The sequence below is a fragment of the Protomyctophum bolini genome, assembly GCF_963924005.1.
Source record: "Protomyctophum bolini genome assembly, chromosome: 6".
Taxonomy (NCBI): domain Eukaryota; kingdom Metazoa; phylum Chordata; class Actinopteri; order Myctophiformes; family Myctophidae; genus Protomyctophum; species Protomyctophum bolini.
Window position 1 is genome coordinate 9,087,151 of NC_137867.1, and position 20,706 is coordinate 9,107,856.

General features: G+C 44.9%; 2 protein-coding genes across 2 annotated transcripts; both read left to right on the top strand.

Moving 5' to 3' along the window:
* Positions 1–5,564: 5,564 nt before the first annotated feature.
* LOC308316878 (uncharacterized protein) lies at positions 5,565–11,766 on the top strand (the record flags this gene model as incomplete). The annotated part of the gene is made up of 5 exons (XM_080765664.1): positions 5,565–5,658; positions 7,880–8,146; positions 9,006–9,446; positions 9,990–10,227; positions 11,328–11,766. Exons 2-5 carry the CDS (start codon positions 7,891–7,893, stop codon positions 11,764–11,766), a joined length of 1,374 nt encoding a protein of 457 aa, XP_080621790.1. The 5' UTR covers positions 5,565–5,658; positions 7,880–7,890.
* On the top strand, positions 10,638–18,254 carry LOC308317156 (uncharacterized protein). The gene is made up of 5 exons (XM_080765994.1): positions 10,638–10,757; positions 11,328–11,694; positions 12,439–12,656; positions 13,405–13,504; positions 14,578–18,254. The coding sequence occupies exons 3-5, from the start codon at positions 12,538–12,540 to the stop codon at positions 14,887–14,889; spliced, it is 531 nt and encodes a 176-aa protein (XP_080622120.1). The 5' UTR covers positions 10,638–10,757; positions 11,328–11,694; positions 12,439–12,537; the 3' UTR covers positions 14,890–18,254.
* The last annotated feature ends 2,452 nt before the right edge of the window (positions 18,255–20,706 follow it).

Here is a 20,706-nt window from a genome sequence, read left to right on the forward strand (position 1 = left end):
CAGAGGCCTGGGGCACTCCGGTCATTGCTCAGTTTGTGGCCCCGCACCCCCCTAGATGGACAACAAAATGCTACAGAAATACTTTTGTAACCTAGACATGCATTACTAGAGATTACGCATGACTGTAGAGAGTGTGACAGGTGTGTGTGCGTGTGTGTGTGTGTGTGTGTGTGTGTGTGTGTGTGTGTGTGTGTGTGTGTGCATGTGCATGTGTGTGTGTGTGTGTGTGTGTGTGTGGGGGGGGGGGGGCTTAGTGGACAGAAATTAAGGCCATCTGGAACTCGGAAGGTCGCCGGTTCACCTCCTGGCCGGTCCATGCTGTCCACGTGTCCTTGAGCAAGACACTTTCACTGTGCTTTCCTTTTGCACACTCTGAAGAGTTGCAGACCTACAGGCTCCATAATTGGTTCTTATCACTAAGATCTTGTGTGTGTGTGTGTGTGTGTGTGTGTGTGTGTGTGTGTGTGTGTGTGTGTGTGTGTGTGTGTGTGTGTGTGGGTGTGCGTGTGTGCGTGCGTGCGTGTGTGTGTGTGTGTGTGTGTGTGTGTGTGTGTGTGTGTGTGTGTGCGTGTGTGCGTGCGTGCGTGCCGTTGTTGAGTAGCTGAGCACATGTGCTCTCAGCTAGCTACCACCCAGCTGTGCAAATAAAGACTAGAAAATACCTAAAAAAGCAGTCAACTGCAGACACTTAATTACAACGATTTAGGAGTTGTACACAAATGTGCACCCACCCTTCTAATAACAAATTATTACATTATTTATTTTTTACAAATTGTTTCCTCCACAAGACGTATTAGGCATGATTATCTCATGTACTTAGGCGTACTGCCGGTGTGCTTCAGATGTACAAAGTAATGAAATTCAGAGGGGGAAAACAATGAATGTGTCACAGATATCACATTGATATTTGTTGTTACAAGCTGCAGCCAGTGTGTCACTTGTAGATCCGCTACTTTATAAAAAATCGAAAATCTGTCCACATAAACCTTTGCGTACAAATCAATTTGGGGTCCGGCCGTCCTTGCCTTGAAAAAGTTTGAGGACCACAGCTGTAGCCTAATTCTAATCAAGGTCCATTATTTATTCAGCATTTGAGCCATGGACGAGATTTTGCATCGCAGACCCCAAACTTATATCATATTTTGTTGTCGTTGGTTAAGACTTTTTCCACAATTCCATGCTGAATTCATGTTGTAGCATAGGAGAGATAACAGGCAGGCAAATGTTGATCAAAATAACAATCGTTACATGCTCTAATTGCATAGACTTATGGTAAATTATAGGTAATGCAGACGTTTAACAATATTTTACCTCTTGAGAGTGTAAAATTAAACCAAATGGACTCGCTCTCAGAGTTAAAGGTCTAATAAGGGTCCATTTGGTTACCAACTCTCCATCATTTAGCTGTGGACCACCTGGACCACATGGTGACACCCGGACCACTGGTTGAGAGCCACTGTTCTTGGGTATTGCTTCATCATTGACCGCGTTCCGTTTTGCTCGAGTTCATCACATGTTTGGTGCAGCCCTGTTTAGACAGCCTTGTGCTCCGAGTCTCTGGTTCCAGTCAAGCCCCTGCACAGCTATCTAAAGGACAATATTGCTCCAGCAACAACACAGCTATAAAATAGGTGTACGTCAAACATAAGCTGGAAGGCAACAGAAACACACCATCTGAATGGAACATTCGCCAGAACACTCTCCGTGTGTGTACGGGCCGGGGCGCCAGAATTGAGGACAAATTCATAAATCCCGTAGAAGGATTGCAGTGACCTCGAACCTGCGACCCCTCCTCACTGCATGATGGCAGGTGTTGCCAGATTTTGCCAGAGAAACCAGGGCAGAAGTTTGCAGGATTGGTCTGTTTTGAACACAATGCCTCAAATCATGAACGCAGAGTGCAATTTGAGAGACATTTTGCACGCACATTCCCACTAGACAGAGGAAGAAAATGCCACTTGAAATTGTTCACATCAGCCTCATGGTTGGGCTATTACTGGTCTAGAGGCCATGGAAAAACCTTTGACCTGCATTTTTCACTTCTGCTATTTACAGCGCCACCAGGAGGCTGACTTATGTAAAACACATTTTTGAGACTCCTTCAGACTTTATCCAAATCTCACGCAAATCGGTAGACATGATCTCTACAGTCATGTGATCAAGACGGGTCTGTTTGATTTTTCATATTCCCACTATAGGCCAAGGGAGAAATGCCACTTGACATTTATCCAAAGATGCTCCTATCCTGGGGGAGACCTGTTCCCCGCGAGGGGCACTTTTTCTAGTTCATGATTTACTGTTTACATTATTACTTTAATTTTTTTTATGCTCTGCCCAGTCCTCTCAGGTGGGTGGAGCCTGATAGTGGGCACTTAGGACTGGATTGGGTGGAGTTCATTGTTGGCACCACCTACACCTAATCATCTCTCGCAGTTCGTAGAGAGAAACATTGTGTATAACTGGACCACTACCAGTTGACCTGTAGTAAGTCTCATGGTCGGGGGGGTAGGACCAAGTCTCATGGGATTTGTGATTTGTTTATAAACATTTTGGTATTTGTTTATAAACATTTGTGATTTGTTTATAAACATTTGTGATTTGTTTATAAACATTTTGGGATTTGTTTATAAACATTTGGGATTTGTTTACAAACATTTGGGATTTGTTTATAAACATTTGGGATTTGTAAGTCTCATGGGGGGGGTAGGACCACTTCCAGTTGACCTGCAGTAAGTCTCATGGTCGGGGGGGTAGGACCAAGTCTCATGGGATTTGGGATTTGTTTATAAACATTTTGGTATTTGTTTATAAACATTTGTGATTTGTTTATAAACATTTGTGATTGGTTTATAAACATTTTGGGATTTGTTTATAAACATTTGGGATTTGTTTACAAACATTTGGGATTTGTTTACAAACATTTGGGATTTGTTTATAAACATTTGGGATTTGTAAGTCTCATGGGGGGGGGTAGGACCACTTCCAGTTGACCTGTAGTAAGTCTCATGGTCGGGGGGGTAGGACCAAGTCTCATGGGATTTGGGATTTGTTTATAAACATTTTGGTATTTGTTTATAAACATTTGTGATTTGTTTATAAACATTTGTGATTTGTTTATAAACATTTGTGATTTGTTTATAAACATTTTGGGATTTGTTTATAAACATTTGGGATTTGTTTACAAACATTTGGGATTTGTTTATAAACATTTGGGATTTGTAAGTCTCATGGGGGGGGGTAGGACCCGTATGAACAGTGAACAAGGAAAGACTGCCTTCATTTACTATAATACTACAATAATATTGCATATATTATATGCTCCACACAAATGGAACGAACTTCAGGCCTCTGAAACAGGTTTGATTGGTCTCCATAGAGACATTTAAGGGTGCTTCTGGAGGGGTAGTGACCTGATGGAAACCGCAAGGTTCCCAGTTTGAACCCGGGCTCCCCCAGAGTTAGTGTCGAAGTGTCCTTGAGCAAGACTCTGAACCCCTAATTGCTCCCGATGTGCAGGTTGGTGCCTTGCATGGTTTCCTCCGGCATTGGTGTGTGAATGGGTGAATGTAATGCACAATCTATATGTACAGTAACTAGCTCTCAATGATTACGTAATAAAGATGTGGATTAAAGGACCCAATGCCAGAGTGTAATTGGTTTTCGATGGTGACGTAATGACGATATGTTTTAATGTCGGGAGGATTAAATGTAATGCTCCTATGTATACATGTATGTAATCTGGCACCACTGCCGTATCAGGCACAATAAGGCATTACGTCATTTGCTGGGACGGTGCATATACGCATCAAAATTGGCGGGACGGCTGGGACGGTGCATACGAGTCCCGGGCGAAACTAGTATACTTGCGCGCTCTGCTTGCGCAGTTAATGAGAAAAGAGAAAGGCAGCGACAAACAGAAAGCTCTTCAGTTTGACGTTTCCAAATAAATACGAGTTGCAGCAGACCTGCCATTTTCCAGGACTTTGTTTCAGATATAATGTGTCGCATATAAACTAAATGCTGCGTCCCCATGTTTATTTTTGGTTGAAGGGACAGACATTTTTCCCAGATCTTGTCCTGAGAGGTCTGGATGGTTCATGATATCGAACAAAATCAGAAATGCATTTTGGCCCTAAACCATATTTAAAGGTTAATATAGACCAAGACCAACCTCAGAGGAAGAGACGGATATAGCAAGATGCTATGACTTAGATAGGAAAGGTAGGTCACATGTATACAAACATTGAATGCCATTGACAATGATTGGCCAGTTTTGAGTGTTTGTTTAAACACAAATATTGAAGACAAAAGTGAGGACGCAAATTGTGATTGGCCGGAATGTGATGATGTATAAGAGCGCCTATTAGTTTGCACTTTTCACATGTTCAGCTGTGTTTGTGTAAAAATGTTAGGTAAGCTATAGATATTCTGCTAGTCAACATGCATGTGATGAAGCGATGTGTATAGTTAGTCATTGTGGTACGTGTTTAGAATTGACAAGTCACTTTTAATATTCTGTCTCAAGTAAGAATTTATATTGTTGTGAACACAGAATACGAATTTTAATATATTTATTAACCATATTTTCAGAATGATGAAAATGTATCAATTTCCTCTATATTTGAGCGTAACAGGGTGAATCAGTATAGCAACCTAAAACATTGATTAAAAAAGCCTATATACTTCTGCTGGTAGGATAGGCCTATAGGGTTTCTTATCAAAAATAGATGCTGTATACTTTTTAAAGGCATGTGGCTAGACCGCTAGACAAATAGTCAGGGGGACATTTACAGGAGGATTTGCATCAGCATACCGGGCCGGGGACAGTCGAGGGCCCGGACAACCATTGATTTCAAGATTTTAAGCATTAAAAATACATTTATCACAATTAATAACTTAATGTTTAGTGAGAAGCATTAGAACCATACTAACAATTCGAAATTTAGATTTTATTTCAATTTAATTAGTTATATTTGTAACTGAAGCTGAATAAACATAATGGGGGACATGGTATTTTAGCATACCTGCTCTACTCAAATCAAAGTAGTTATTCTATTCTATTTGCATGTACTCTGAGTTAGGCCTACAAATCATTTTTTCCTATGGCAGAAAAGCTTTAAAAGCATAAGCTTTTTGGAAGGTGTTGTTAAGACAGAATGAGAATTTGCTTATTTTACACAATTATGTCATATAAGGACACAAATGGCACCGACATCGAATGGTAGGAATGGCCCTCACACATTGTACAGCTGTCAGGACTTAGCAGTTATAAATCAGTTTTTCCTAGAGGAAAAAGTCCACTAGATGGCGCCAATGTTCTTGATATAGGAATACCCCGGTAGTTTATAATCCATATTTTAATTTCTGTGTTATTATGATGAACATAATGGGGGCTTGTCTGCACTTTGACGACCGACTATACGACAACTTTCCTTAAATCGTGTCATGTCAATACACATTGCTGATAAGACAATAGTCCATGTTATGAGACGTTTACAAATGTGTGTAGTGATCCTGAACGCAGCTCTCATTGTGTTTGTGAACACATTACTACAACAGGAAGTGTTGTAAGTAGTGTTGCTGCGTTCAGAGGTTGATTGATTTGGCCATGTCTCTCTCAAAGGAAGACAACAAACCTGCGACCTGACCTGATATTAGGTAGGCTACCAGGTACGACTGTGTTAGCCTTGGATAAAGAGTAAAGACTATTTGTATTTTATCTGACAGGCAGCAAAAAGTCAGAGACGGAGTGAGGGGTGTGTGTGTGTGTATCATGGACCAGGAAATGGGACAAACTATAGCCTAAGATTTTAAGACTCTTTATGTATTGCTTTTCTGACATTTGCAATCTACGACATCTCGTAGATTGAAAATGTCAGAATGAAAATGTCAGAATCGAATAAGATTTAGACTATAGTCACTCTCGTAGATTAGGGACAAACGTGATGTTTTAGTTGTGATTTTGTCAACATAACATGTCCTTCTCAGCCACACACACAGAAAAGAAGAACAATATAGCTGCGTTTAGGCCTAGAATGGTTGTGATTGTGTGATATTAGTTGTAATGTATTGTGTGTGTGTGTGTGTGTGTGTGAGTGTGTGAGTGTGTGTGTGTGTGTGTGTGTGTGTGTGTGTGTGTGTGTGTGCACGCGCGCATGCTCACACGCTGAAATTTGGGAGGAAAATGTTGTGTTTTGATCTAGGTCAGGCCTTGTGCAAAATTGCATACTGCATGCATTATGCTGTGATGTATCTTTACTTGTAAGTTGTACATAGCAATTCTGGCCTGGAACTTCGAGACTATCATAGATGTATTTTACCGAGTCTGACTTTTGCTTTCGGATAGTCTTGTCTTGGTCTCTGTACCCCCCTATAGTCACTGCATTCTCTATTGAAAAATACAGAGTGCAGTGCATTCATTTTGCTCCTCCATCCATCCATCTTCAACCGCTTGTCCGTAGTCGGGTCGCGGGGGCAACAGCTCCACCAGAGTGCTCCAGACTTACCCTCTCCAGAGCTACATTGCTCCTCCTGGGGGATGATCCCGAGACGTTCCAAGGCCAGTGAGTCGATGTATTTCCTCAAACTGCACCTTGGTCTGCACCCGGGGGTCTCCTCCCAGTGGGACGTGGACCTCCCTAGGTCTGAGAGGCATTCCTAACCAGATGCCCCGAACCACCTAAACTGGCTCCTTTCCAAGCGAAAGAGTAGCGGTTCTATACTCCGAGTCTCTCTCGTGTGACTGAACTTCTCACCCTATAAGTTCATTTTGCTCCTATATGCCACAAAAATGTGGAACGCCCTACCAACTGTCATTAAGACATGTGAATCCCTTGACTCCTTCAAAACCTATACGGACGGCTGTAATTCGAAACTGCCCCCCGTAAAATCTGAATCCCCCACCCTCCCCCTCACTATATGTTTTCCCCCCTTTGTGATGATTTCCTGTTTTTGGCTATATAGAAGTGTATTTGTACGTCTCTAAATGTTATGATGAATTGAAAGCGGTGGACCCTCTTGTAAACAAGTGTAATGCTTTTTTTTATGGTGACGTCCACTCACAGCTAACAGTTTTTGTATTGAGTTGTGCGTGAATGTACCGTAATTCTGCAAACTGTTAATAAACAATTCAATCAATCAGCATTTTATGTTTTTTTTTCCTTATTGGTTGCGCACAGATTTCCAGTGACTAGGGAGAGATGGAGACCAAGATTGTAGATACGAAAGCAAAAAGTCTGACTTGATAGAATACAGATCTATGATAGCCTTGATCCGAGGCTACCAGCATGGACTTATTTGAGAATCTTGAGATTGTGCCAACATGGCAGTAAATTGCTGTGTTCATTAATTTTTCATAATTGCACCGTTGTACACATGAACCGATGTCTTTATTTTTGTCCAAAAGCTGAAAATAAGCTGAACTGAAGCACACACCTCCGTCCTCCGTGCAACAAAGTATAAAATAGGGCAGTGCGTCTCAACCTTTTCAGGCAATGACCCCCCCCAAAATACTCATATTTGAACTGGGGACCCCCACCCGAAAAGTACTTGGAATGTAGGAGTTCAATTTAGTTTGACTGTTTCCACACACCTCGCATTGAGTCGTTGCTTGTAGAGCGGCTTTTTTGTTGTTAGCCAACAATTAGCCAATGTTTGACCAGTTTTCATTGCAAAGTTTCTTGATTATGTCTTCTTTTATCCATCTATCTGTGTGTCTGTCTACCCCCCCCCCCCCCCCCCCCCCCCTTCAAATCATATGGGGAGTGGGGTCCCGACTCACGGGCCGAGAACCACTGAAATAGGGGTGGTTAAATAAAACCTTCACATATTACAAACGCTCAATGTACGCATGTCCTTTTTTTGTCTTTTTCGCCGTCAGAGCTGCATATCATGCCTTTGTTCCGGGGCTACAGGACCTCGGGTAAAGAAGGCTGGCCTGGAGGAGGCAGGCAGAAGAAGACGCCGACGAGGAGGACGAAGCCGAGGACCCGTGGCGTGGATGACGGTGGCTCTGTGAGCTCCCTGACCCGGCTCTGTCTGCTGAGCGTGGCCGACAACATGGACAAGCTGTGGGTCAGGGACTACGTCGACAACTACCTGGACAAGCACTGGTTCCGACACATCATGGGGCCGTTCAGCGTGCTGCGTGAGTGCCCTCTTATAGCTGCGTCCACCCGTATATTTCCAAATACTATAGCCCTGCCGCAAATACCCGCCCGCTACCTAATAACTGCCGAGGGTCCGATGCCATTTTGCGTATTCTACGCCTCCTACAAACAATAGCCCCCGGCCTCGTTTACATGTCGGGCCTGTTTAGTCAGCCTCATCTATTTTTTGTTGAATGACGTGTCCTGTACCTAAAATAGAAGATCCACAAGCTCACAACGCGCTGTGGACGCGACACTTACTGCATCCCTAAAAATAATCTTGGTTGTTGTAGGACGTCGGGTAGTTTAATATACTATACCATCAGCCAATTCACAACTGATTGTTATAATTCAAAGTGAACTATACTCTGTAAAGTGTCTGTTAGAGAGAGAGAGAGAGAGAGAGAGAGAGAGAGAGAGATCATCAGTAACATGTGGGTGATGGCCTACTTACAGTATGTGTATCAAATATGGTTTTATTCAAATGCAGTTAAAGGCTGCAGCTTATAATGAAAACATTGGGATTCCTCAGAGCTGCAAATTAATCCCTACCGGCCTGTAACTCAGAGAGTGTACGAATGAAAGTTGTACACTATGAGTTAAAGGATTGTACAGTGTAGATTGGGGGTACCAGAGTTTTTTTTTTTTTAAGTATGTTGTATCAAATGGGCGTCCGTGGTCTGGGGGTCCTTGAAATAGACCTCTCTCTCTCTCTCTCTCTCTCTCTCTGCCCTTCTGTCTTCCCTCGCTTGCACATTGTTGTACTTCGCCCAGCCGATATGGGAGTTTCTTGTCATTATAGTGGCGTTTTTAAAATCTCCGTGGGTGACTGTGATCTTTCCCCCCCATCATCCCCAGCTTGTCACCTGGTGGAGGAATTGACTCACATGCTGAGCTCCAGGAAGCAGTTGTCCAGAGCAGCCATCCATCTCCTGCTGGTGCCCCAGCTCCGCGGCCTGTCCCTGGCAGGCTGTCCGGGCCTGGCCACCCCGGCTGTCTGCAGCCTCGTGGCCGCTCGCTGCCGGGCGCTCTCCACTCTGGACGTGTCGGGCGCCCAGCAGCTGCCCGCCCAGGCCCAGTGTGCCATGCTGAGCGGTCTGCCCGGCCTCCGCTCCGTGCTGCTGGCGGGGACGCCCTGCGACCGGCGGGTGATCGGGACGCTGGTCCGCCGGTGCCGCGCGCTGCGCCACCTGGACGTGTCCCGGTGTCACCTCCTCTCCCCCGCCGCGCTGCTTCCTCTGGGGGGAGGAACGGCCGACGGTTCCCCTTCCTCCTCCTCCTCCTCCTCCTCTCATCAAGGTTTGTTATTGTCGTTTATTTAGGTTGTTTTAAAAAAAGCGGGTTTGCTCACTTTTTTTTTTTTTTTTTTAAGGATTCATTTTAGCTTTGTTGTTTCTTGTCAGTTTTTTTTTTGGTATTGTGTTATGAGGTTGCCATGGGGCTTAGATTCAACAAGCTCACACAAATAGTGAAAATAGCTAATCTACAAGCAACAGAAACTATTGAACGATGTCATATATCCACCCAAGATATCATTAGGCTTATGTGTGGAAGCATGGACGACGTGTGCAAATCTTAGAATATATATTCTTTCACAGCAAACGTTTTTGACTCAAATCTTTGCTTCTGTGGATCCCTGCCCTGGAACCACATATTTTTAGATGGGGGGGTCGGCCGGCCGGCCTAATGCATCACATTTTTGGGGTCCTTGACATGAAATGGCCTGGGAACCACTGATATATAGACAGCTGTCATGATTTAGAAGACATTTAGGATCTGTTCTCGGGGTCTCAGTTGGTTAACCTAACCCTGCCTCTCATTTACTCAATGTCCTCCCCAAAGCCGCCTCCTCCTCCTGGCCTCCGCTGCCTCTCAGCAGCCTCCTGGCGCTGGACATCGGCTTCGGGGAGGAGGAGGGCGACCCGGTGGCCGCCACGGCGTACCTGCTGCTGGCGCTGCCCTGCCTGCAGCGCGTGGCCATGGACGGCCTGGCGCAGGCCTGCAGCCTCATCCAGCGCCGGGAGTTTGGCCGAGCGGACGGCCTGACGGCCAGGGAGGAGCTGCCCAGCCTGGAGGAGGTGTGGAGGGAGAGGAGGAGGAGAGAGAGACTGGAGGAGGAGGAGGACGACGACGAAGGAGACGAGAGGAGGAGGAGAGAGAGACTGGAGGAGCAGGAGGACGAAGGAGACGAGAGGAGGAGGAGGAGGAGGAGGAGAGAGAGACTGGAGGAGGAGCAGGAGGACGAAGGAGACGAGAGGAGGAGGAGGAGAGAGAGATTGGAGGAGGAGGAGGAGGACGAAGGAGACGAGAGGAGGAGGAGGAGGAGAAGAGAGAGACTGGAGGAGGAGGCAGAGGAGGAGGAGGACAAAGGAGACGAGAGGAGGAGGAGAGAGAGACTGGAGAAGGAGGAGGAGGACGAAGGAGACGAGAGGAGGAGGAGGAGAGAGAGACTGGAGGAGGAGGAGGAGGAGGAGGACGAAGGAGACGAGAGGAGGAGGAGAGAGAGACTGGAGGAGGAGGCAGAGGAGGAGGAGGACGAAGGAGACGAGAGGGGGGCGTGGCCGTGGGCCGAGAGCGAGGGTGAGGAGGCGGGTGGCGATGAAGGTCCAAGTAAGTCTGACGGAATTATTACATCATCGTCTGATTATTTGAGCTGCAGTATTTTAGAATATTCTTTACAATGATTAAATATGGCCTATTTTGGCCATAATATTATTATTCATTTTGATTGGTGGTGCCAGTCATTTCTTTGCATTGTCTATTATTTATCATATCTGCGAGCTTTCTTCTTCTTTTTTTATTTTTATTTTTTTACAAAAAAGGCAAACAGAAATGTCATTTTGATTTGTGTTCCACTGTGCAGTACCAAAAAAACCATAAAGGAAACGTTCATTAGCAATTATTTGTTCTACCGTTAACCCATTTTGGGGCGGGAAGTGGGAACCCCTTTTGGTGTTAGCATTATGTCACGCTTTAGCTATTGAAAAATAGCAGACCTATACAAGCTCGTAGCGCGCCACCGAGTGGCGCGCTACGAGCTCGTAGGTCTGCGACCGACATAGAAACATAGCTTTTTGCAGAAAACTGTCAGGATGTAAGAAGACTTTTATTTTTTTTAGAATCTGATCTCAGGTCAGAATGGGTTAATCACACAATCGTGACAATCCTATAATCCTATAGGGCCAAGTTCAAGCTTCCGGGGCCGGAGGAGGAGGAGGAGGAGAGCGGTCACGGCAAAAAGAAGAAGAAGAAGAAGGAGGAGAGTTTCACCCTGCGGCGCCTGAGGGAGATCCACGGCCTGTCCTCCTCGTCCTCCTCCTCCTCCTCCCTGGAGGCCGTGGGCCGACTGTGCCCCGACGTCTGCTCCGTGAGCCTGGACTACGACGACGACGGCGACGACGACAGCCCGCCGCTGGCCGTGGGCCTCCGGTGCTGGGCGGCGTCCGGGCGGCTGAGGAGTCTCACCGTGCGGTACCCGCGCTCCCTGTCCGACCTGCTCCCGTCCCTGCACCTCGTGGCCTCCCGCCTGACCTCGCTCACCCTGGAGGTAGGTATTATAGGTCGCCGCCCCCCCGGATGGATCGCCAGTAAATGCCCACGACCGATGGCAATATATTAAGTTGAGATAATCGCACTTGTTTTGCACGATTGTTATGTATTTTTGGCCACGGAGGCCACCCCCCAGAGGTCATTTATTTTCTGTCATTTCAGTCATTTATCATATCTTGTACAGTTTACATGTCAAAGGCAAGGCATTCACACATTTTTCCGTAATTATTGGTACGACAATTAATTACTAATTAATTAAAGGACCACTTCACCACTTTTCAACCTATCTTCATATAATATAGGTCCTCACTAATAATCATGATAAAATGGCACGATTTCTTTTCTACTCAGTCTGTGTCTCATAGGAGGGCTGTGGGCAGTTTAGAAACCGTCTTCCAGTGACATCATAATTAGGCAGATTCTTTTTAAACAAGATTTTTTTTTTACAAAAATGTTTAGATTGTCATTATCGTGAGAACGACGGCTTCCATTTTCGCATTGCAACTTTTCAGGACTAGAAAGCCTGCCGTTTATATTGGCTTGTATTCCCCACCGATGATGTCACTGGAAGACGGTTTCTGAACTGCCCAGAGCCCTCCTATGAGACACAGACCGAGTAGAAAAGAATTGCGCCATTCTTTTCAAAATTATTATTGATGACCCATTATATGAAGATGGGTTGAAAAGTGGTGAAGTCGTCCTTTAATTAACTCTGAAATGTCACGACGACCCCTCCGTGGAGGGGGTTAAGACGGGCCCTCAGACGCCTCTGCTGGAGCTCCTGGGGGCGTGTCCCAGACTCGGGGAGCTGTCCGTCAGCGCGGAGCCCGGCCCCTTTCAGATGGAGGAGGAGGTGGTGGAGGGAGAGGAAGGGGAGGAGCTCCGGGATGACGAATGGGATCATCATCATCATCGTCGTCATCCGCCCTGCCTGCCGCATCTCCACTCCCTCGCACTCAAGTATGTCTGTGTGTGTGTGTGTCTGTGTGTGTGTGTGTGTGTGTGTGTGTGTGTGTGTGTGTGCCGCACGCGGGAGAAATATACAATATATGTCAACTATATCCGTCCGACATAGTAGCCCAACCCATTGCATCCAGCAGCCCAACCCAGTAGTCACTTTGAGCTCTTTCCGTGGTTTTTTAGACAGAAATGAAGCCGAAAATCGGAAACTCTTTGCCGACGCTGCAAATTGCGGCGTGGGTGGAGCTTCATTTCCATCCACCAATGTCTTAAAAACATCGGAAAGAGATGCCTGCATGCCGCTCGCGGCTTTTGGCATCTTCGTGACTCCACTGTCTGGTTGCGCTGACTGTCGGGACATTACTAACCCTAACCTAACCCTGACTTCATGCGGAAGCCACGGGTGAGTCTTAAACCGGCCACGTATGTCGGGACATTACTATTACTAACCCCCTAACCCTGCCCCTAACCTAACCCTAACCACACGCGGAAACCATGGGTGAGTCTTAACAGGCCACGTATGTCGGACTCCATCGCGGTCTAAAACGTTGCAAAAAGTGGTTGGCAGAGGATCTACTATTAAGGAGTTGATTTATGTTCACTTGTATTCTCGAGGACACATTAGCAATTGCAATTGATACATTTGACATTATTGTTACCTTGTAGATCATTAGTCTTACGTGTGTGTGTGTGTGTGTGTGTGTGTGTGTGTGTGTGTGTGTGTGTGTGTGTGCATGCGTGCGTGCAGCTTCTCCTATGAACACAGCATCATGATGCCTGTCATGTACTGGAGGTCCCTGCAGAGGGCGATCAAATGCCTCCTCTCCGGTTCGCCCCTGCTTGAGAAGGTTAGTGTTTGCCAACATGACGTGGTCCGTACGGTCATTTTGTAGTGCTACGCTACGTCCGGGTCCAAGTGGCACCAGCTCCTGTCCGCATCTCATTGTAAATAGAATATCTAAACGTGTGAGTCTTTTTACAATGTACGTTATTTTTGAGAAAGGAAGCCATTGAGGGTTAAAATGGGTCTTAATGCTTCCAACTCGAGTAGAATTATTAATGTTGTGTACAAGTCAAAGAAAATATATGATGTGGAGACAAAGACTATTATTATCATTATTATTGAAGGTATAACAGTCCATTTGCTCAGTACAATATTCCGGGGGCATGTTTAGAATGTGTGCAGGCTTGAGTATGTTGAATCTAGTTTGCAATTAATGAGGATTTAGTTGACACAATGAAATAAAATGGCGATAGTATCCAGTGTGGGGCAGACGGCCTGTCACAGCCAGATTTGGGAGAGCAGCAGCTTTGTTTTTGCGAGTAAAGCGGTTAAATGAGACTTTCGTGGTTGTTTTCGTCTCAGATTTAGTCCGACGGAGCGTCACAGTATAACTCTATGGGGACACAAAAGCAACGCAAATGTAGGACCCGGGAAGTATCTCTGGAGGGGGGCGCTCACGTCACGGCTAAAATACCGAATGGTGTCAGTTCATACATTTTCAAATATATTTGTCATATCTGCACTGTGCAAATTTTGATTACGAAGCCTAAACGGCAAACGGAATTCATGATGTACTTCCATTCCAAAAACACAATTAAATACTTAATCACAATTATTTGTGTTAATCGTCAACTTGGACTAGGCCTGTCACAATTGTTTTGTATACAAATAATGAATATGTCGGTAATTCATTTAGTTTGTTTGTTCTGCCCTGTGCATGTTTTGGTTACCAGGCAAACAAAAATGTAGTTCCAATGTTCGACGCCAAAAACACAATTAAATCGTCAGTCACAATTATCTGTGTGACAATTAATCGTCAGCTTACATTCGTAATGGTGACAGCCCTAAAAAAAAGAACACTTTTCAGTCACAAGGTTTTATTTTAACTTCCCTTCCATCATGTGGGGTTCTATATAGGTGTCCTTATTGGCCCTGCCCTGCCCGTTGAACTCCGTCCTCCGTCACGTCCTCCTGACGACCCCACCCAGCCGGGGCCGTGACCTCCGTCACCACGTGGGTGCTGCCGGCCGTCTGTGGCCGGACCCTCGCCCGTTGGCACGGCTGCAGCAGCTGTGTGTGGCTCGCACCGACGTGACCCCCGCCGTGGTCCGGGCGCTGCTGGACGGCTGCAAGCGGCTCGGACACCTCGACCTGACCTGCTGCTGGAAGATTGACCAGTCGTCCATGTCGGGCTTTCACCGAGAGACTCTCACCGTCCTGTGGAGATAGCAGCAGGGGGTCATCAATCATAATATGTCCGTACGTACACGGACATATGTGTCCGTGGCAAATGTTTTGATTTTCTGTTTTACACACCATTGCAGACACCATTACAGTGAAGGCGAAATGGGTGGTGGGGGGGGGGGGCACCTCTTCGGTGCTACTGAAAAATTCTGACGAGCCGAAACAGCTGTAAAATAGGAGTATTAATCGGCCCTTAGCCCCCCCCTTACCCCCCAGTCCAAACAACTTCTATGAAAACCCAAGATTCATTAGCCCCTGCTCTAAATAGCCAGCCCCCCTTTCCTCCGAGGTGGAAAGCCTGGTGACGCGAGATTAGGAGAAGAGAGACGGGAGAGCAGGAGAGAGAGAGAGAGGAGAGAGAGAGGAGAGAGAGAGAGAGAGAGGAGAGAGAGAGAGGAGAGAGGAGAGAGAGAGAGAGAGAGAGAGCCCGCCCAGGGCTAATTGTGTCGGAAACCATTGACCCATCTGCCCGCAACACTTATTTGTTCAAATGTGCCCTAAAAAAATATAAGACTGGCTTTTGTCAAATTGTCGTCCAAAAATGTTGCTGTCCTCACAAGTAGAGTAATACAAATCATCTATACTCCAGTGTGTTCTTGCTGCCTCCCTCCTCTCTCTAGCCTAGCTCATCCAACATGCTCATTTCTGTCCCCAAGGCCTGAGGCCTTGGGTTGTTCTGTGTGGCTGACACTGTCCCTGCTTCAAAGCAGCTCCCTGAACTAATGCACACTATGATTATTTCAACCCACGAATAACTCATGTTAAACTCTTTAAGTTGCTGAGCTGCACAGAGATAAAAGAGCTGTGTCATCCTGTCTGAAAATAGCAATGAAGGCTAAAAGCCATGCGGTGGCAGCCCACTGTACTCCTCCTCCCTCACTGGCCAGGTGGATTCTTATCAATAGTGGAAGAAGTACTTTTACTTAAAGGTAGGGTGAGTGATTTTCAGATTTGATTTGTATCCCAGGTCTTCAGAAAGGACTGAAATGACTTGGGGACTCAGAGCCCATATTTCTTCCATTTACAGTAATGACCAATCCCTACCTTTTTTAATGTGTAGGACTCCCAACACATCTCTCTACCACTTAGGGGAGATCTATTGCACTTGTCAACCAGCAGGTGTCCCTCCTGAGTCTAAATGTCTCAATTGTAGAGTATATAGGGAGATCATGTCCAGTGACAGCAAGGGTGTCCACTAGGCCATATAGGGCCTAGTTGACAAGAGAGGCCTAGTGAACTAAAGGGAAGAATGAGCACTTCCATGTCATTTTGACCCCCCCCCACAAAAAATAATAGCCTAATAATAATCATTTGGAAAACGGTCTTAATAAATGTAAAGAATACATGATTAGAACGTGATTGAACATTTCACAATTGAGGTCTAATATTTGTTCAATTGGTACTACAAAACAAATCATTTTTGGGCATAAACAAGAAGTTTATGCCCAAAGGTAAATGTAAGTCTGATGATGATGCACCAACAGTATGGCGTATGTTCAAAACATGTACTTTAGATCAAGACCATTTTAAAATTCATATATATTTATAAACATTTTGGATAAAATATTACATTTTACATCTAAGGTGACCACTCTTCTTGTAACGTCAGACTTCACCAGTTTCGAATTGCAGCCGTCCATATAGGTGCCCTTTGAGAGCGGTTTTGAAGGAGTCAATGGATTCACGTGTCTTAATGGCTGTTGGTAGAGCGTTCCACATTTTGGAGGCATAGGAGCGAAATTAATTTACAGTAGTCCCTTGTTCTGGGTTGCACATGGTTTGTTGAACTCTCTCTGGTGTTGTGGGTGTGGACTTCATTGTCATTAAGAAAGTATTCAGACAGGTACCGTGGTGGTGTAGCGAATCTTGTGGACTTAAGTGACTAGACCCATTGCAAGATACTGTACTCTGTCGTCAACCTAAACAGTGCGTTTTAACAGCGCACTGTAAGCCATTCCAGCTTGTCAAAATGGGCAGGGGTGAGGTGGGTTCGGGGAGTGAGGCCTTAAGTAGTAGCCTGATCAGTTGAATTAAACGGTTCTTTCACCCCGCTCTAAAAATGTTACTTTACACTCCTAATTTTATCATCTGTAACTCGAGCTCTGTAGAAATACCTTTTACTTTTTGGATACGATACTGCGCAAAGGGTTTCCGCCACTGCTTTTGGGGGTCTCTCGACCCATTTTGACTTAATCAGGGATATCCTGAGCTAACAGCAGAGGGTGAGGTTCCAAATGGGGCTAGGAGCCAGCCCTTGTTCTGGGAGATTTAAACCCTAGCGTTCTTGTTCTAGGAGATTTGGTGTAGAAGGAAACTCCGGCCCGTCAACTATATGTAGTTGACAAAGGATATTAAAGCACTTAAACCATAATAGTATATGGTTTAATGAAACCACTTGGACCATATACTATATGGTTTAAGTGGTTAATGGCTTTTGTAAGCACCTGGTCTCAAGCTTTCATCCTAAAGGGAAACCCTGCCCCCTCATTCTAGGGAATGAGGGGAAACCCTGCCTTTAGCTAATGGAGGCTATTTAGGCCGCTATAGGGTTCAGGCAGTGCTCTACCACACATGGTAGAACATTTACTCAAGACTGTAATTTGTAGGCACTTTTACTTTACTTGAGTATTTCAATTCTTACACAGAATCTGCAGATCTACAAGATTGTAGATTTTCTTCTTTTTTTTTAACCTTTTTGGAGAAAGAAGAAATGGAATATTCTGCATAATGATGAGTACTTTTAGTTACCGGTATTCACGTGTATATTTTGAGGAGAATAATATTGTACTTTTACTCGAGTAAGATTCACTTGTAACAGAGTATTTCTACTACATTGTAGTCTACTTCTCCCAGTTCCACCCATGGTTGGTGCTACACCTAACTTGACATCAGCAGTTCAAAGCAACAAGCCGATTGGACCTGGCGCCCCCAGAGGGTTGGTAGTTGACCCTGATAATCTCGACAGCACTCCCAGACAGTAGCGTCACAAAGATGCAGCTAAGAGCAGGCGTCTCTTCCGGGTTTTTAAACAGCTGTTGGGTGGAAATGAGAAATGAGGCTCGTGCATGGCTGCACGCGCGAGCTTAATTTCTATTCCATCCACCAGCTGTTTAAAAACCCGGAAGAGACGCCTGCTCTAAGGCAAGCTGCATCTTCGTGATACTCCTGAGAGGGGCCTACTCTGGACTGCCACATTCTGCGAGAATTCAGGTCGACGAAAACAAGCCCCCAAAAAGCGACTAGGCCACATTAGTGTAACCATTTTAAACCTATATACATCTGCTATTTATTTTTATTTTTATGATCAGTACTTTATTTTGGATTTTTTACAAACACATAAAACAGAGAACTTAAAATACAAACACAAACAACAACAGCAGAGTACGTATTCATGGACAGGTAAGATAGATAAGATAAAAAATTTAAAAAAAAGGAAAAATCAAAATCAAATTAAAATGTGAAAATAGTTTACATTGTTTACACGACCAAACGCAGCATCATCAACCGTATCAAAATGTGTAGTAATACAATAAAAAAAATCAAGAGGGCATTGCCTGACCATGGATCACACTAAGGGACCTGCAACATGACTAAGGAACACGTCCCACTTCAGATCATATTTATCTAACTGATTATTCATTTTAAAGGATAACCTCTCCAAAGCAGCCACAATATCGAGCTGAGTGAACCATACATGTGCTGGAGGTAAAACCTCAGACTTCCATTCCTTAACAATGATTTTCCTACCCACCATTAATGCTGTTTGAATCCAGTCAGCTAGAGGTGCAGGGAGGTGTTTTAGTGGCGATGGATCACCCAGAATAAAGAGAGCCGGTGTATAAGGAATATCCTGGTTTGTGATTTGCATTATGTTCTCATGAATAGCACACCATAGCGTCTGTACCCTAGGGCACTCCCACAATACATGAATAAGTGTACCGAGGTCCTCCTCACACCTCCAGCAAACCGGACTATCTCTGAGCTTAGCCTTGAACAATCTTCTCGGAGTCCAGTAGACTCTATTCATTATTTTAAATTGAACTAATCTGGTTCTAAGTTCACGGGACATCTTCTTTGAGTTCCGTAGAATCATCTTCCATTCACCGTCAGTAAAGGATTGATTTAAATCAACCTCCCAAACACTCTTTACGCTTGAGGGCTGACCTTGGTGTGCTATCATAATTGAATAATATGTTGACGCCTCATGCCCAGTTCCAAATATTGCTAACACCGTTTTCAAAAGGTCAAACTCTGTCGGCATATTGGGGTGAGCTCTTACATTTGTCAATAGTAAATGCCGAATTTGAAGATATTTCCAGAAGTGATTACGTGGAAGACCATATTGATCAGCAAGTTCTGTGAAACTTTTAAACGTATCTCCCTCATATAAATCTTTCAGAGCCAGAATACCTCTTTCTACCCATAGATTCCAAATGAATGGTCTTCTATCAATAAGGAGTTTGGGATTCAGCCAAATACTGGAAGATGGGTTAAGGTATAAGTTAAATTTGAAAAAAAGCGACATTCTCTTCCACACCCAACGTAAGTGGAGAAAAATGGGATGGTCACTAACAACCTCAGGTAGTTGAGCGGTGGTAAAATATACCAAAGGTTCTCTATCTGAGACCACGGTGGGGCTCGTTCAGGAGGGAGAGACCAGTGAGCTAAATGTCTCAGGCTGAAAGCATAATGGTAGAGCAGAATATTTGTACATCTGCTATTTTTGAACAAATTTTCATTTTCAATCAACATTTTAGCAACGCAAAACTTGTATGGGGGTCCCAGGCACAATATATTTTCAGATGTTGGGGGGGTCACAACAGAGTGCACTGGTTTAAAAATGAACTACACTTTAACAAGCAACTATAGGCTACTTTAACAAGTCCCCCCCCCCCCCCCCCCCCCTCCCCATATTAAGTGACTTCACACAAAAACAAGCCTGAAGTGGCTTATAAATTGAGTTGGCAACCCTGGGCTGCCGGTCTCTTCAAACAGATGCTCAGGCTGACACACCTCAGCTGCCAATAGCAGCTGCCGCTTGTGCCGCCATCTGCACACACTCCCCATGCAGAGCTCAGGGGTGTGTGTGTGTGTGTGTGTGTGTGTGTGTGTGTGTGTGTGTGTGCGTGTGTGTGTGTGTGTGTGTGTGTCCTAGCTGGGTCCAAACCTTTGTCTCTTGCCTTGGCCTAGATAAGAGTTGATTCTCAAACTTTAACTTGAGACCTGAAACTTATTTTATCTCCACATTCTGTCTTACAAACTTACTTTATGAATTAATCACTTTAAGGCATATGTAATAGCGGAAAATAGCCGGTCACTAAAGGATTGCAAACTTTATTCTGGTGAACTAAAACTGTGGCAAACTTTCAGGGGAAAACAATTAACATGGCCCCCTCCTGGGGGCAAACATTTGTTGTGGATAGCCTATGTTGGGTGCATGGAATGCTTTCATGCAATCAGACAGTCGTGGCGACTGAGAACTTTAATTCATGATCCATGATGTACCGCAGGGATACTCAAATAGATTTACCTGTGGCCCACATTACAAAAATGGCAAGGGGCCAGGGGCCAGTAGATGCACATAACATGAGTAGCTGTTATAATAACATAATAACATAACATGAGTAGCTCTTTGCCTGCCTGCCTGTCTGTCTGTCTGTCCATGAGTAGTTATTTGTCTGTCTGTCAATGAGCAGCTGTCTTACTGTCTGCCTGTCTATGAGTAGCTGTCTGCCTGCCTGTCTATGAGTAGCTGTCTGTCTGCCTGCCTGCCTGTCCAATTGTCCATGAGTAGCTGTCTGT

Bases quoted from the DNA above. Each gene is read 5' to 3' on its own strand.
- LOC308317156 (XM_080765994.1), top strand. From the start codon at position 12,538: ATGGAGGAGGAGGTGGTGGAGGGAGAGGAAGGGGAGGAGCTCCGGGAT. The intron at 12,657-13,404 runs GTATGTCTGTGT...GCGTGCGTGCAG, and splicing joins CTCCACTCCCTCGCACTCAA to CTTCTCCTATGAACACAGCA. The intron at 13,505-14,577 runs GTTAGTGTTTGC...GGTTCTATATAG, and splicing joins GTTCGCCCCTGCTTGAGAAG to GTGTCCTTATTGGCCCTGCC.